This window comes from Mobula hypostoma, chromosome 2 (assembly GCF_963921235.1).
Source record: "Mobula hypostoma chromosome 2, sMobHyp1.1, whole genome shotgun sequence".
Taxonomy (NCBI): Eukaryota; Metazoa; Chordata; class Chondrichthyes; order Myliobatiformes; family Myliobatidae; genus Mobula; species Mobula hypostoma.
The window spans coordinates 131,487,581-131,506,128 of NC_086098.1; the positions used below are offsets into that span (position 1 = coordinate 131,487,581).

The 18,548-nt window shown below is 44.6% G+C and overlaps 1 protein-coding gene across 4 annotated transcripts in view; it reads left to right on the forward strand.

Moving 5' to 3' along the window:
* The window catches only part of fosl2 (FOS like 2, AP-1 transcription factor subunit), a 37,627-nt gene extending 23,255 nt beyond the window's left edge, over window positions 1-14,372 (forward strand). For all 4 annotated transcript variants that reach the window (XM_063040674.1, XM_063040676.1, XM_063040677.1 and 1 more), the window contains exon 4: window positions 9,611-14,372. In XM_063040674.1, the coding sequence (XP_062896744.1) occupies window positions 9,611-10,132 (522 nt within the window). In that variant the 3' untranslated portion in view covers window positions 10,133-14,372. The remainder of the gene's footprint in view (window positions 1-9,610) is intronic.
* Window positions 14,373-18,548: the final 4,176 nt, after the last annotated feature.

An 18,548-nucleotide genomic window follows, 5' to 3' on the forward strand; every position in this document is an offset into this window, starting at 1 on the left:
CCAGGCATTCTGAATGTATTAATATAAGTGTACTGATCTGATTGGAAATGTATTACTTGGAGTGTACTGATCCAGTTTGAAATTTATTATTCTAAACGTACAGATCCAGTCATTTGGAAAAATATTGAGTTGACTGTCTTGATCCAGTTGTGAATGTACTAATTATCCAGATGTAGTGATCCAGTTGGGAATGCTGTGTCCTGATCCAGCTGTATTGATATGTCTGAGAATTTATAAATGGGCAAATTAGTTTCCCACTGGTAACTAATCTGGTTGTCCTATCCGGTTTGGAAGGTATGACTGCATGTTTGACGGTTCCTCTCGAGCCTTGATCTGGACATCCCCTGCCTACACCAGACAGTGGTACTTGAACATATTGGTGAAAGCCTACTGCTTAATATCAGTAGAGCAGACTGAGATAAGTCTAGGAATCAGGCTACCTGAAATGATAAACCAGAATGACTTTTCATGCCTTGAAAAGCAACGTGCAGGGTCTTGCATTAAAAATGCTCTGTGTTTGGAGCAGGTCAACTTCCAGGGAAGAGTGTTGAGAAACAGATGCCTTCTTTGTTTCGAATTAACAAGAGAAAGCTTGTCAGTAGTTGAGCAATCATTTGCTCAACCTAGCCAGAACCACCTCCTGTCTCAGTCTCTCACCTCAGAGATCATTGGGCCAATTTAAAACGAACACCACCACACCTAATGCCCCAGCTGTCAGTAGACAGGCAATATTTCACTGCTTAAACTCTGGCGCCTTGCAACAATAACATTAGCTTGCATATAAATTTTTCAAGTTCTATGATTAGCAGCTTGAGTCTTGTCACAGTCTGCAAGAGCTCTAAATCTCAAATTTTGGAGTTGGGGGAGTGGAAGAAGGAGTAGTGGGTGTGCAGATTGTGTAGGAACAGGTTGGGGGGGTCGGTGATGTTGTTATAGTAGTGAAAATCTGGGTGACATTGTGTCACTGTAGTGCATTTGGAAATGGCCTAGTAGGGGGCCTCAGGTTTCCACACTTAGGATCAATGACCTAGACTTTACAAACGTGCATAGAGCCCTTCAAACAGGGCTAATGGTCCTTTATTTACAAATGTCTGCGAGCCAGTTTTGAGACATGGGCATTTCCTTTCATGGGATAGAGACCAACTCACTGCCAGAATGACCATAGCTTCCTGCTCAAAATATTAGAAACCTTGGTGTCCATTTAAAATCTGAAGCATAAGATCTGCTAAAAGACACTCTCCTCGAGGTGCCGCGTCTCCCTCTTCCTTATTCTCTGGGATCCAAAGTCTCCAACATCCTGTTGGGGTTCAGTAGTCAGTAGTAACTTGACTTTGTTGCTTGAATAGATATTCAGAATCAGAATGATTATCATTTATTTGATGTGAAATTTGTGGTTTTGCGACAGCAGTGTAGTGCAAACTCATAACATGACAGTAAACTACAAAAATCAGTAACTAGTGTGAAGAAAGAAATAGTGAGGGAGTGTTCGTGGGTTCATGGATCATTCAGAAATCTGATGGCAAAGGGGAGAAAGCGGATTCTGAATCATTGGATATAGGTGTTAATGCTCCCTTACCTTCTCCCCAGGGGTAGTGATGAGAAGAGGACACGTATTGAATTATGTGGGTCCTTAGTGAGAGAGGCCACTGCCTTGAGGCAGCACCTCTTGAAAATGACCTCAACGGAGGGGAGAGATTTGCTCATGATAGAATGGCCAAGGCTTAGAATTCTCTGCAGCCTCTGGAAATGCTGCACATTGGGGCTTCCATAATTATATTGCTTCCTATTGGATCAATCTGAAAAGATTTACAAGGATGTTGCCAAGACTTGGGGCGCTGAGTTATAGGGGGAGATTGAACAAGGTGGGACTTTTTCCTTGGAGAGTGGGATTCTGGGAGGTGACCTTATAGAGTTCTTTAAAATTTTGAGAGGCATAGATAGAGTGAATGCACTCACTCCTTTTCCCCTGGGTTGGAGAATCAAGAGCCAGAAGGCATAGCTTTAAGAAGAGAGGGAGAGATTTAGTAGGAACTTGAGAGGAAACACTTCATACCGAAAGGGCGTTATATATGTTGAATGACCAGTGAGAGGAAGTGGTTGAGGCCAATGCAGAAACAACATTGAAAAGACAGTTGGACAGGTACTTGGATCCGAAAGGATTGGAGGGTTACTGATATATTTATTGAGATACTAACTGGTACGACTTTGGACTGTGGGAGGACACCAGAGCATCTGGAGAAAACACACACATTGCACAATGAGGATTCCTTACAGATGATGTCGGAATTGAACTCTGTACTCTGACGCCCCAAGCTGTAAGAGTGTTGCGCTAACGGCTACGCGACCGTGGTGCCCAAGGGCTAGCAAGTTGAACGAGCTGGAATGAGCACCTTAGTCAGCACAGACTAGTTGGGCAGAAGGGCCTGCTTTCATGCTGTTTGACTCGGTTCTCTGTCAATGATTGTGCAAAAGTGTTCCAGTGGTATGTGTTGAAACTGAATAGTGCCAAGTTACAATTCTACAGAGTTTAAACTGGGCTAGAGCAGAGGTTGGAAGTCTCACCATGATAAAGCAAGGTTTGGTGGGTGCCAGTAGGCATTAACCTGGGTTGAAGGGTTTACCCGGGATTAACCGCAGAATTGATGCTTCTCACCGGAGATGAGATCTTAGGTGTCAGTGAGGTTTACACAGAGGTTGTTCACACATGTAATGATGCATGGGCTGAGCATGTTGCACAGAGGGGAATCACTTGCTGTTATACAGAGACTGCCTCATAGACTGGACTGTGTCATGGATTGGGGTGTGCCATGTGGAGACGATCGCAGGGTTGGGTCTATCATGTGGCTGGGGAGTTGTGGACCAGAATGACGTGCATGAATAGAGCTGTGGATTGAAACATGTCGTACGAGGGGGGCATCACGGACTGGAGTGTGTTATACAGGCAGGGATCATGGAATGCAACATATTGCATGGGTGGGTAGTCACAGCTGGAAAGGAGGAAGCAGCAAGCTGGAGTTTGTTGGAAAGGGGTGTGTCACAGCAGGAACATGTTACTTGGAACAGAGCCCATGGCGGGAGCGTGTTCCACTCAGGAGGAGAAACAGGCTGTGTGGAGCATGGTGAACATTGTGTTGGACTGCGTTACACGAAAGGTGTACAGTGTGCTGGGACCTTTCGCAAAGATGCTCCCCTGGAGGTGTGTGGTGGAAACACAGGAGATTCTGCTGGAAAAATGCTGGAGGAACTTAGCAAGTCAGGCAGCCACAATGGAGGGAAATAGACTGCAAACTGTTATACAGAGGGAGTGTGGTGTGGAGTGTGTTACGTGGAGGAAGTGTAGAGGTATACTGTAGAATATTGGTCTATAATACACCCCCATAAGTTTTACTACACCTTTCCCATTCCTCAATTCCACCCAAATAGCCTCCCTGTTCGAGCCCGTTTTATCAATGATATGTAGAGAACTGGAGAATATTGCATGGATAGAATGTGGAGGTTACATGCAGGGAATATGATGTACTGTGTTTCTCAAATTGTGAACCACATCTAGGTATAGTTGCGTGTGTGTTAGGACCAAGGTAAATACAGGAATTGTAGCTTTTTTAATGTACTTTCACAAGATGGCAAAGCCAACACTTATCGCTCAACTCCCAACCGTACTGGAGAAGATGGTGGCAGCTCCTCCCCTAAACAACCTGTGGTACAGCTGATAGGAAAGGTCCAAAGCTATCAGTCTCATCACTGACTCTCTAGAGCTGGGAACCAGGTTACGCCAAGTCATCACTAACAGATAGGGAAATGATCCAAATAAGCCAAGGTCATGGTTAACGATAGCAGTTAGTAAATAGAACATAGAACAGTTTGTTGTTGCTGTTCAGTTGTTAAGCTGAGTCCAACTTTTCGTGACCTCATGGACCATAGGATCTGTAGGGTTTTCATGTAGATTGCCAGGCCTTTCTTGCACACAGATACTGCTGTTACCCCGGCTGGGTTTGAACTCATGATCATCTGCCTTGAAGCCCAGTGTAGATGCCACTACACCACCAGCTGGTCACATAGAACAGTACAGCACAGGAAAAGGCCTTTTAGTCCACAGTATTGTGCCAACCAAATAAATTACTAATTAAATGGCCAACTGAATTAATCCCTTATGCCTACACAATGTTCATATCCTTCCATTTTTCTCATATTCATGTGCCTTTCTAGATGCCTCTTAAAAGTTCCTAATGCATCTGCCTCTACCACCACCCCAGGAAGTGCATTCCAGGCACCCCACTAATCTCTGTGTTTAAAAAAAAACAGGCTTCCACATCTCCTTTAAAATTACCTCCACCCACTTTAAATGCATGCCCTCTGATATTAAACATTTCAACCCTGGGGAAAAGATACTGTCTCTCTACTATATCTATGCCTCTCATAATTTTATAAACCTCTATCAAATCTCCCCTCAGCCACTCCAGAGAAAATAATCCAAGTTTTTCCAACCTCTTGTTATAGCACACGCCCTCTAATCCAGGCAGTATCTTGGTAAACCTCTTCTGCACCCTCTCTAAAGTCTTGACATCCTTCCTATAATGGGGCAATCAGAACTGTATGCAATACTCCAAATGTTACCCAACTAGAGTTTTACAAAGCTGTAACGTAACTTCCTGGCTTTTGAACTCATTGCCTCGACTAGTAAAAACAAGCATTTCCTGAGCCACCTTAACCACCCTGTAGACCTGTGTAGACACTAGCATGGAGCTATGAACTAGGACCCCAAGATTTCTCTACCCAGCAACACCTTTAAGGTCTTGCATACTGCTATGCACCACACTGATCTCCCTACCTTCCACATCCTTCTCCTTTGTAAATACTGATGTAAACTATACATTAAAGACTACTTCCACATCCTTTGCATCCAGGCAAATGTTCCTCCCCTTATCCTTGAGTGGACCCACCCTCTTGCTCCTGATGTACATACAGAATGCCTTGGGATTCTCTTTAATCTTACCTGTCTAGAACTTTTCATGGCCCCTCTTGGCTTTCGGATTTCCCTGCTTGAGTTCTTTTCCAGCTTCTTTATAATCCTCAAAGGCTCTGTTTGATTCGAGCTTCCTGAGCTTTACATATTTTTCCTTTTTCTTCTTGACTAACTTCATCTCCTCCCTCGACGTCTAAGGTTCATTTACCTTGCCATCCTTCTGCTTGGAACATCGCTATCCTGTACTCTGTGCAGCTGATCTTTAAACACCCTCTGCATGTTGGATGTGGATTTGCCTAAAAACCACTGTTCCCAATTAACTCTCCCTCATTCCTGCCTAATGCTCTCTTACTTTGCCCGGCTCCAATTTCATACTCTCCTGTAAGGTCCGTACTTAGCTTTATCTATAGCTGTTGTAAGACTTAAGGAGTTGTGGTCACTGTCCCCTAATGGTTCACCCTCTGAAAGTTGGTGAACTGGCCAGTCTCATTAACCAACACCAGGTCCAGTATAGCCCCTCCTCTTGTTGGGCTATCTACAGGTTGATTTAAGAAACCCTCCTGGACATTAAGCACCCATTCTTGTCCCTGTCTCAGTGAAGTCTATGTAATGGCCACAACATCATGGTTCCATCTACTAATCCATGATCTGAGTTCATCACCTTTACCCGTAATACTTCTGGCATTAAAATACACACACTTCAAACTACTGTATCTAATACTTTAACCCTGCCTGTTTACTGGCCCTGACATCTACCTTCCTTTCTGACCTGTGCTCTGGTTCCTATTCCCCTGCCAAGCTAGTTTAAACCCTCCGGAGTAGCACTGGCGAACCTCCAGCCAAGATATTGGTTCCCCTCCAATTTAGGTGCAAACCATCCCTTTGGTGAAGGTCACCCCTGCCTCAGAAAAGGTTCTGATGATCCAAGAACCTGAAACTGTGCCCCCCGCGCCAGTTCCTCAGTCGTTCATTCACCTCTGCTCTCATTCCTATTTCTGCCCTGACCTGCACTGGCAACAGGAGTAATCCAGAGGTTACTACCTTGGAGGTCTTACTTTTCAGCCCCTTTCCTGAACTCCTGTATTCTCTGTGCAGGACCCGCCCCCCTTCCCATTTCTACCCCATGACCTCCGGCTTCTCACCCTTCAGAATAATCTGCAGTCGCTCCAAGACAAGTTGGACCCTAGCAGCTGGGAAACAACACGCTATCCTGCCATCTTTTTTACAGACATCGAATCTCCTGCCCATCCCCCTAACTATTGGGTCTCCTGTCACTACCGCCCTGATTGACTTGACCTATCCCTTGTGAGCCACAGTAGGCCTGGCTGCAGCCGCTGTACCCTGTTGGGTCATTTCCTTCCCCTCCCCTCCACCCCCTTTCCCACCTCCAACCACCAGTATCCAAAGGGACATATTTGCTGTTGAGGGGAATGGCCACAGGGAACAGCTTACTCCCCTTCCTTCATCCATCTCCTGCACTCCTGAGTTGACTACCTCAACAACATTTCATCCATGAGGCTTTCTGCCTGAGTTCATCAGCTCCAGTTCCTTGACCTTGTCAGTCAGGAGCTGAAGTTGGGTGCCCTTGCTTCAGATGTAGTCATCGAGGAGGCTCATAGGTAACCTGCAATCGCACATCTCACAGGAGGAGCATTTCATCACATTAACCATCCCGTCTACACTGAACTAAGGATTTACAGACAATAAAAAAAGCTTACCTGTCCTTACCTGTGCCTCCTCTCTGAAATCTGAGAGTTTCACCCTCACCTAGGTCACATCTCAGCCTCTTCTCGCTGGGCTTGTTATACCGTTGGCTCTGACTCCTCAAGCCCAAGTTTTACAATTAAAACAAATGATAATTAATGACTCAGCACCTTGAGACTCCACCAGCTTGTGTTCTGAGTTTATCAGTAATGATGGCATGGTGGGATCTGGCTAGTTGCTGGTTCTTTGATGGGACTGTAATGCGAATGTGTCGCTGTGTCTTGGAACAGGTGTAAACTATGAGGTCCCACAAACCCATGACTTGCTATCCAATTACTGCATTCTTGCTCCCCTTTCTCAGCTTGAACCATTAAACATTTGCCTCTCTGACATCTCCATCTGGTTCAGGCGCAAGATTCCTATTGCATTATTGGCTTTCCTCGCCGCCTGTCTTCCTATCCCGTTCTTGCGATTGGTCATTGCTTCTAAGGGCAAGTTTTTCTCTGTGCATCAAGTCTGGCTCTTCAAAACAGGTGAAGGAAGAGGGGACTTGGTAAGAGAAAGTGGTATTGTTTAAATAAAAGCTAAATTTTCATGTCCTGCTGACAGCTGAGATTTGAACTGTATTCCCTGCATTTATGGATTGAAACTAAATTGGCATTTGTGATAGTATATTCTTGTCACATGTACTGAGATACAGTGAGAAGCTTGTCTTGTACACTGTTCATGCAGATCAAATGGTTACAGAGTGCACTGAGGTTAACAGAAACGTAATGGTGCAGAATAAAAGTGTAACAGCTACAGAATAAGTGCTTAAACCGCAGGGTGGGGAAGATTTTGTTCCTGATAGGGTGCAATGAGTGTGACCTTAGGGGATAAGTTGGTTAATGAGTAAAGGGGAACAGAGACACAGGAGACTGCAGATGCTGTAATCTGAGGCAAAACAAAACAAAACAAACTGATAGAGGAAATCAGCAGATCTGTGGAGATAGAGGGATTGTTGATGTTTTGGCTCAAGACCCTGTATCAGGACTGGGGTGGGTGGTGTAGATGGTCAGTATAAAGAAGTGAGGGGGAGAGGGACTGGCAGGGGATAGGTGGGATTGGCTGAGGAGGCAGATGATGGCAGGGTGGAGGGTTGGAGTTGGGAGACAGTACTTGGTAGAAGAGAAGAGGGGGATAGAAAGAAGCAGATAAAGCAAGGATGGCCAGGGAAGGTGAAGACAGAGACTGGACAGTGAAAAGTACATGAAGCTGCAGTAACTGGAATCTGATAAACACACACAAGACGCTGGAAGGACTCAGCAGGTCAGGCAGCTTCTCTGGAGGGAAATAGGCAATCAACATTTCAGACCAAGGTCCACAGATGCTGCCTGACCGGCTGAGCTCCTCCAGCATGTGGGTGCCATGGTAACATAGTGGCTAATAGCTCGACGCTATTACAGCTCAGGGCGTCAGAGATCCGAGTTCAATTCTGACGTCATCCGTAAAGAGTCTGTATGTTCTCCTTGTGGAATGTGTGGGCTATTTCTGGGTACTTCGGTGTCCTCCCACAGTCCAAAGACGTACCGGTTAGTAGTTTAATTCGTCATTGTAAGTTGTCCTGTGATTAGATTAGGGTTAAATCAGGGGTTATCGGGGCTTGCTGGCCAGCTCGGCTTGAAGAGCCAGAAGGCCTGATTCCACACTGCATCTGTAAATAAAATAAAAAGCACTTTTGTGTGCATTGCTCAAAATTTGTAGCGTCGGCAGAATCTGTTGTCTCTGGAATCTGATCAGTGAAGAAGATGATAGTGGGACCAGGTAGTTCCATGGACATTTGGAACTAGTTGGGGGAGGGGGTAGAGGAGGCAGTAGATTAAGTGTGCTGCTGATAGGCAGATCAAACTGGGTGGGGGAGGTGGTAACTACTAGAGATTGAGGACATTGACACAAGAATGGGGGAGTTGTGAAATTTTTACGTAAAGATGCAGAGTTCTGTATGGAGTCCTGATGACTACAATGTGCCCAGACAGAAGATGGGATGCTGTTCCTTAAGCTTGCATTGGGCAGTATAGGAGTCCACAAACTCCTAGGAGTAGCAGTGCGATGAGGCGTTAAAGTGGCAGGAAATGGGGAACCAAGGGATGTCCCTTTGGAATGAAGATGTTTTATTCTGTATTGTTACATAGAACGTAGTACAGTACAGGAACAGGCCCTTCGGACCATAATGCTGTACCAACCAGATAAATTAATAATCAAATGGCCGACTAAACCAATCCCTTACGCCTACACAAAGTCCATATCCTTCCATCTTCCTCACCTTCGAGTGCCTATCTAAATGTCTTCTTAAAAGCTTTTAATATATTTGCTACTACCACCACACCAGGTAGCACATTCCAGCATCCACCACTCTCTGAGTGAAAAAACTTACCCCTCACAGCACCTTCAATGCATGCCTTCTGGTATTAGATATTTCAACCCTATGAAAAAGATGCTCTCTGTCTACGCCTCGCATAATCTTGTATACCTCCATCAGATCTCCCCTTAGTCTTCACCACTCCAGAGAAAGCAACCCAGGTTTGTCCAGCCTCTCATGATAGCACATGCCCTCTAAACCGGGCAGCATCCTGGTCAACCTCTTCTGCATCCTCTCCAAAGCCTCAACATCCCTCCTATAGTGTGGCAGCCAGAGCTGTATGCAATACTCCAGATGTGGCCTAACCAGAATTTTATGATTGTTGTTGTTTAACCTTGTCCTATCTTAATGCACTGTGTAACAATTTGATCTGTATGAACAGTATGCAAGACAAGCTTTTCACTGTATCTCAGTACATGAAACAATAATAAACCGATATTAATACCTCTCTGTTCTTACTTTAACAGTTCCTCCTTTAGAGAATAATTTCTCCTGCTTGCACCTTGACAAAAGATTGATTTCCATCCTTTTTTTTTGCCCCTCAGGAGACAGAGAAACTTGAGGAGGAGAAGTCGGGGCTGCAGAAGGAGATCGCCGTGTTGCAGAAGGAGAAGGAGAAGCTGGAATTCATGCTGGTCGCCCACAAACCCATCTGCAAAATGGCTCTGGGGGGTGAGGGGCGGAGGCAGTCGGCATCACCTGAGCCACGGGCAGGCCGGACGGCAAACGCAGTGGTGGTCAAGCAGGAGCCTGAGGAGGAGGCCAATCTAGGCGGGTCAGGCCCAAACAAGACACAGAGGTCCGTCATCAAGCCGGTGACCGAGATCAGCATTGCCAACAGCTTCTTCACGGAGGCCGAACCTCTCAACACTCCTGTGGTGGCCACCTCGACCCCTGCCCCCAGTGTCACCCCCTGTGCCCCCAGCTTGGTCTTCACCTATCCCAATGTACCCAGTCTGGAACAGGAGTCACCCTCAGAGTCCTGCTCGAAGGCCCACCGCAGGAGCAGCAGTAGTGGAGACCAGTCCTCGGACTCCTTGAACTCCCCCACCTTGCTGGCCCTCTGAACACCCTACCAACCACATCAGCCAAGCCCCCAAGTGCAGGGGAGGAGGTGGCCTCTCCTGTGGAACTGGACCTCTTCCCACCGAGTGGAGCCCGCAGGATTGCAATATCTCTAAACACTTCAGACTCATGGGGTAGGGAAGGGTTAGGGGTGGGGAAGGAGTAGAAGAAATTCAAGTAACTGATGAATCCTTACAATGGGCAGCATTTTTGTAATTGCCGATCACAGAAAGAGAGACTAAGGGATCTGTGACTATCAGTGGTTGTCACTCTCAGTGGAAAAGCGCCATGCGCTCAACAGTGGACAGTTTCAAAGGCTGCCAACCCCTTGCGTTTTGAACTCGATTTTAAATCATTTTGCTTTCCTGTTTTTTTTTCTACTGTCTTCAAATATTTACTCTACAGGGATGTCCTGGTGACCCGCGTGATGTATAATTGTCTTTTTTGGACCATCAAGTGATCTTAGTTTTAAGGTTGTGCTAACTCCATCTCTGCAATCCTTTCATTTCCAAAGAGGTGTAGACTGGGAAACTCTCTAACCTGATATTGGTGTAAAATAGAGAACAGAATTATTTTGTGATGCTTGTGATAATACGTTGGTAGTACAATGAGCATTTCTGCAATACTAGAATGGTTGTCAGATTTCAGCATTTAATAGGGCAAAGGGATTTGTGTCACAATGTAGGCCGCTTTTGTCGGACCAGTCCGTCATATAACGAATACCCTCTGCAGTTAGCCTTCTGACCTTAATTTTAGTATTTATAACTTTAGTTTTACAAGAATTTTGAATAATAATTAAAATATATTGCAAATTGGGGGAAAAATCAGTTGGACTGGAAGTGGGATCATGCTGAATTCCTTACCTGCTGATTTGAGCAAGTCTGGTAAATTTAATGCCTTTTGAATATTGAAGAGGTGTCTCTGCGGATGTGCATGTGTATAATTGTATGTACCACTGGATGGATGTTTGTGTGTGTGTTCCTGCACAAGTGAGTGTGTGTGTGTGTCTGAACTTTATTCAAAACCAGCTTGGGCTAAACTGGTGAAAGGACAAATACTGGGCAAGGGCATCTTCAAACAGTGGCATGGAATAGCTTTTCAGCAGAGTCAAAGAGGCAATAAAAAAAACCCTTCCACACATTAATGGGTCAGATTGATGAGATCACAGGACATGTGAAATTTGTTTCTGAAATGGATGCATTGTGAGGCTTTTCTTGCCTGTTTGAACTTTCAAAGCAGAATGGATAAAACGAACAAGCCACTGCACTGTAGGAAGTAAGAAGGGTAAACTTTGGCTTATTTCTTGGGCACCTACTTCATTTAGCTCAGAATTCATTCTTATTGCCTGGATTTGTTAGGCAGGTGACAGATCCCATTTCCTAGTATGGCATTCGATTATTTTTCTTCCAATAGTTAGGTTGAACTAGAAAGGTGGTAGCCCATTGTATTTCTCTCCTGCTCCCTAACATAAGGGCAAAGTGGATACGAGAGAAGGTCAGCTCATTTTTACAAAGGTACAAAGTTTCTCCTTGTGAGAGAGTGTGGTGGAAAACAAGGTTAAATTTCTATTTTGCTTTTCCCCTTGCGGTTGGGAGCAATGGATGGGTGACTGAGGGCAGGGTTGAGGAACCTTGGGTTCTCTTTCCCAGTAAATAAGTAGCCGTTTAGAGCCTTCACCAGCCTACAGCTATCTGAGCAGTCTCCCACAAGAGTCAGAGCAGGTACTTTCAATCTCTTTTGTAATTATATTTATAGCTTCCTTAATTAAAATAACATGGATAAATGTTTTATTGTTAGAGCAGGTCTCCAATGAAGTGATAATTTTGATTTTTTTTAAAAAAAGGCACAACACTGATTTTAGATTTGTGCTCTTAAGGCTCCAGATGTGGCTTCTTCAGTGTCTTGTTCAACCACAATTTATCATCCTAATTTCAATGATCAGCAACCCAGGACCTTTCTTCACCACCCTATTTACTCGTGTCTCTGCTTCCGGGGAACCAGGTGCCTAAATTTCAAGTTCGCTCTCTTCTACAACATTTTCCCAGAGCCTGTGTTGTGTTTCTCTTCACAACCTTGTGCACAAGGAGCCATTTTCTGACACAATTCCACAATGAGAATACAAGAACAGGAAATAGATCTGTTCACCTTTACTGTATTTAGGTGTCACTTCACTGGGAAGTTTTCTACATTAAGCTAGCCTTCATGCTGTGCTGTGTCGTTGGGAAGCCAGGATAATGAGTCAAAGCCTGATTTACAGTTCACTGCCAGCGTTGGCATAAGCAGAGGGGAGGGGGTCTCAGGGGATTAGTCACTGGGCAATTTAAAGCTTGCAGAAAGAATAAAAAGGTGAAGCCCTGTATGTCCTGTGAGAGAGGATTAACTTATAGGTAGTGCAATCGGACTTTTCAGCATAAATGATTCTGCAAAAAGAAGGAGGAAGTGCTCTGTTAGGGCGGTGGTGGGTGGAAAGTTGGGGGTAGGATTTGCAATTTAGAAGAAATGGCAGGAGTGTACAGGAGCAAGGGCTACAGTGACATTGCTTGGAAGAAAATGGAGAAGGAAATGAGAAAGGGAGAATGAACTCTCAGATCCTGTTGTACATCTGGAGCACAGACTTTGGCAGGGCTAACATCTGTTTGAAACTGAGTCATTTGAAAATCTCTTGGAGGAAGTTTCTCGAGGTGGCCTGTTGAATTTGCCCTGTGAGCACCTGAAGCCCTGTTGGAGGCTGCCTGTCCAAACTAATCTGACTGGGGCAGTGGGTGGGGCAACGCAGTGCCTTTGTGTTGTATGAGAACAGACTTTGCAATTTTATCTCCTGCTTGTTGACTTTTGAGGGTATATGCAAGGCTCCTCCTTGATTGTATATGCAGAGTAGGGTTTTCTCAGGTGAGTGAAGAAAGAGGTGCATATTAGTGGCTTCTGAGATAGGTAGTACTCTATCTTCAGCACCAATTTGCTGAAGGAACTCACTGAGGTTACAGCATCTGGGTGCGATCTCCACAGATGCTGCTGAGTTCCTCCATCAGTTTGTTTGTTGCTTCATATTTCGGCATCTGCATTCTCTCCTATATATATTATTTCAGGATGGATTTGTAAAGGGAGAGACATTATTTTTAAACAGAGTCTGCTGAGCTGACTCGATCCTGCAGGGTATGAACCTTGTAGAAATTGTAGCCACAGTTGTTTCCAAAAGATTACAGAGAGATTTTTGCACCAAATTCTTGTAGACATGGGTATTTTAGAACTGGCGATGTAGTCACTGCAGGTTCTCAGGAAGGGATTCTGAACTGTTCTGCTACAAACCCAGAAGTAACAGATGAAAGGAAAGGAACTGCAAGAGGTGCCAGTGGCTTGTATGAGTCTGTCAGCATCCAGTGAGAAGGATAGTCCAGTCATTACTAAATTATGTCATCACTCTGTGGACTGAAGTGAAGCCAGCAGTATAACTCGGTTCTGTCAGCTCTCGAGACTCTCAGTTGGTTAGGAGGGTTAAATTAGCACTTGGGCTTTAAAGGGCTACAAGGGTCCGTGGCTATTGCTGGAGCACTTTGGGATCAGTGATGAACTGTGTCTGTGCCAAAGCAGGTGCCAAAATCTGAATACCTTAGAACTCAAGTATCATTAATTATATTTCAGGGAGGTTTGTGAAGGGGAAACATTTGACTTGAATGTTGATCTTGTGGGAATGCCCTTTTCCTTATTCCTAGTACTCCTCACGTCAGCCAGAATACATAGATCATGTCTACAGTGCAGGGCACCAAGCCCGGATGGAGGACAAATCTGATGGTAGTTTGTGTTGGTGAAAGTCCATGGGCAAGCGTGAAGAGAGAGTCAGGGCTTCCACAAATTTAATGTCTTGAGATGGCAGGGGAAGTTTTAATCTCTATGTTAGTTATTCCAGCAGGACTCAATCTCATTAGAGTAATCTGTGTGTTTATGTGTGCCAAGGGGAGGGGGCAGAGGTGAGTGAAAGGAAGGTGGGCCACAAATGCAGAGAAATACAAAGGGACCATAATTAAATCATTGTTCTGTTAGAAGGACGCTATATTAAGAAGCACTGCAAATCAACTGATGAATGGATCAAAAGCATTATGAGATGTACAACATGTCTCACAGGGACCTTGATAAGGCATTGTAAATCTGTAAAATTAACTATTCTGTGTTTTTTTTAAAAGAACAGTCAGATCTTTTCCTATTCGAAATTGTATGTGTTAGTATTTATTAAATAAATTGATATTTTAGAAGATTGGTGCCTTTGAATTCACACTGATCTTGTCCTGTGAAGGCATTTCATTTGAAACTCATCGTGAGGTAGCACATCCCCTCCTGATGAGTGCAGGAAGTGGTTTTACACTGCAGTTTCATTTTGATACACACCCACATAAATAACCTCTATCAGAGCCAGGATTGGAGGAACTATTAACACCAGTTAATGATTGTATCATCGTAGTGGACAGAGACAACCACAAACAAAAACTTCACTGGTTTAGGACAATGTAATCACATGAATTAGCTAGTAGACATTGATTACTTTGGTGCAGAAGAGTGCCGTTTGCAGTGTCTTCCAGTCACAAAGCCCACCGTCTACTCATCTGTTCACTTAGACCTTGGTTCAATTTGCATAAAAATTCTACAAGAAAGCACCAATTGGAGCAATGTCTTCTGAAAGCCATTTAGGTCTGGAAATGCAGCTAAAAGCGGCTTCAGACACAAAGTGCCATTTTTTTTTAGCATTGTGAAGTACTGGATCTGGAACATGAAAATCTGTCGTTTCCAGCACGGGACACAATAGAGTTGTAGAGATACAAAACAGGAACAAGACCTTCAGCATTTCACTGTATGTTTCAATGCACACACAACAAACAAACTTGAATCTTCAGTGATTCAGACCACCAAGTACCCATTTACCCTCACCTGATGTTAATTCCATTGTTTTATTCTTCCCACATCCTCATCAGCTCCCTGAGATTCTCCAACTCACTTACACACAAGGAGCAGTTTACAGTGGCCCATTAACCAACCCATCAGCATATCTTTGGGATTTGGGAGGAAGCCAGAACACCTGGAGGAAACCCTCACAGCTACAGGAAGAGTGTGCAAACTCCATATAGACAGCACCCAAAGACGGGATTGAACCATTAGTCTGACTGTATTCACGCCCGCGAAAGATGAACTGTAAGTTGAAAGATCCAGTCCAGTACAGATGAAGGATCTCGATCTGAAATGTTGACCGTCCATTTCCCTCCATTTGATGCCACCTGACCTGCCGACTTCCTCTAGCATTTTGTATGTGGCTCCAGACTCCAGCATCTGCAATCTCTTGTGTCTCCTCACTGTTCTTTAACTTCCCCTCCCCACTCTCTGGTCGCAGCTGCCAGTTCCAGCTCTTGTGCTCATTCAACTACCTTTTAAATGCGATGAAGGTTTCTGTATTCACCTTTACAGATCATGAGTTCCAGACGTCTTGAGTGAAATAATATTTTCCTCAACGCTTCCCTGATCCTTCCGACAAATTAACAAATCCATAGCTTCTCATTTCCAATTTCCTTGCAAAGATTTGTGCTGCTAACACTGTCCAAGTCTCCAATTATTTTATAAACCCAATTACATCAACATTCAGTCTTTTTTTTAATTTCCAGAATCTTCAAAACTACAAATCTCCAACCCTGGAAACATCCTGCCATATCTGTGGAGCAAACTCTAATGGCCAAAACTAATGCTTTATAAGGTACTAAAGTTAATATTAGTACTAAAGAGTACTAGATTTTTAAAATCATGAGATTGAATGAACATAGTCTTTTACCCAGGAAAGGGGTACTAAAAACTAGAAGTAATGAGTGAAAGATTCAAAAGAGACCTGAGGGGCAACTTCTTCATACATAGACTGGTGTGCGTATGGAATGAGTAGCCAAAGGAAATGATTGACTCAGGTACAATAACAGATATTTGGTCAAGTATGTGTAGAAGGGGTTCAGAAGGATATAGGCCAAAAGCAGGCAGTTAGGATGAGCTTGATGGGTCCATGGTCAGCATGGATGAATTGGACTGATGGCCTGTTTCCGTGTTGTGGTGCCCTACAACTGTGTGAGAATGTCCTCCCAGCTCACAGAAGGTAAGTACCCCAAAGTTCAGAAGCAAAACTTCAGAGGCAGGGAACCTGAAAATAAACAGAAAGCACGAAAATATCAAATAATCCAGCCTCCACCACCCTAGGGGCAAAGAATTCAAGAGGTTCACTACCATCTCCAAGGAGAAAGTTCTGTCCAATGTTGGACAGTCAGAGAGTCGCAGAGCACAAACATAGGCTCTTTGGCCAGTGAATCCATGCCAACATCAAGCATCAATTAAGACTAATCCTCTAGTCCAGGTGAAGAGTCTCGACCTAAAATTTCCATTTCACTCCATAGATGCTGCTCCACTGGTTTGTTTCTTGCTCCGCATTCCAGCATGTGCAGTATATTGCATCTCCTCAAGTACACTTTATCCCCTCCACTCTCCACACTCAACCACCGCCCCTTCTCAAACTCCACCCTCCTCTACACACCGGGAGCAGCTTATTGACGAGTGTACCAACTGGGTGCCCCAGTTTCCTCTCCAGTCCTGAAGACTGAAATGGTCATGGCGCGAATGCACAGTTAGCAGCGGTGTTCAGGATCGAAGCTAGGCTGTTGGAGCTGAGAGAAAGCGCCACTACTTGCAGGTCTGTTAACGCCTACTGATACAGAAACAAGCTGGATGTTTCAGGTGGATGAAACTTGTAGTGGAATTGTCATTCCGTCAAAACTGCGGGGCCTGATTAGAGCAGCACACTCAAAATGATGGATGAAGTCAGCAGGTCAAGCAGCATCCATGGGGGGAAATGAAGGTTCTGTTCACTTGAAGCACGTTGTTGGATTGGCTGACTGCTGGTCACCGAGTCCGTTGGGAACTGGGAGTGGGCAGAGAAGTGGAGAACGTGCTGGAGTCAGATGTGAGCTCGTCTGAACTGTCACTTTGCTCTTGCTGGTCATTGCTGAGCCCTGGGACCACACACACACACACACACACACACACACACACACACACACACTTCAACCTGGCCTCTCACCTTTACACCAGGCTTAATGGGATTAAAGACATTCATTTAAGGCGGGGGTTCCACAGACCCCTTGGTTCATGGTGGGGGACCATGGCATAAATAAAGTTGGGAACCCCAGATTTAAATAGTCAGCTTTATTTTTGCTTTGGTTATTTTACTTTGAAAGGAAGTCACAAGAAACGGGAGCAGGAGTTAGGCCTCTTTGTACCCTGAACCTTGCTCAGTCATTCAACATTGTTGCTAATCCAGTCTAGGGCTCAGAAACACTTCCCTGTTCACACTCGTAAATTAATGTAGACAGTCCTAGAGTAATACAGCATGGAAGAAACCCTTCAGCCTAAATCATCCATGCTCACCAAGGTGCCCACTTAAGTTAGTCCCATTTGCCTGCTTTTGGCCCATATCCTTCCAAACCTTTCCTATCTATGTACCTGTCTGTGTCTTTTAAATATTGTTATTATACTGTACCAGCCTCTACTACTTTCTCTGACAACTCATCCCATTTACACATCACCCTGAATACATACTCACTGTGGAATAAAGACCCAGCCTGGGCAACCTCTCCATATGACTCAGGCCTTCTAGTGCTAGCAGCATCCTTGTAGATTTTCTCTGCACTCTGTCGAGTTTCACCACACCTTTTCTCTAGTAGGCTGACCAATGCGGTACACAGTTCTCCAAACGTAAGCTTACAAGTCCTGTCGCCCAAGATGTCCAGCATCTACAGCTTTCCTTGTAGCCTCACCAAAGCCTTGTACAAAATGCAGCATAGTGTTCCAACTCCTATAATCGATGCCCTAACCAGTGACACAAAACTCCTTGTCCACTATTATCTGTCATACCACTTTCAATGAACTCTGCATTTTGATTTGTACTCCTGGGTCCCCCTGTTGCGTTGCACTCCCCAGTGCTCTTCCATTCATTCTATAAGTTCTATGCTGCTTTACCTTTCAAAAAAATGTCACTTCACGCTTATCTGTACTGAAATCTATTTGCCACTCCTCACCCCACTTCCCCAACATATCAAGGTGCCCCAAATAATCTACAGTAAACTTCTGAACCAACAGTAGCTATCAAAAACACTTCTTAACTTTTGTGTAGCAACATACCAAAGTGCTGGAGAAACTCAGAAGGTCAAGCAGCATCTATGGAGGGAAATGAATGCTGCTACGCTGTGAGGCCCTTCATCAGGGCTGGAAAGGAATAGCGCTGAAGCCAGAATAAAAGGGGGGTGGGGGGGTGTACAAGCTGGCAGGTTTAAGGTCATGTTTATTCTCATTCAACCATATACAAGTGTGGGGATAAATGAAACATCATTCCTCTGGGACACACAGTCA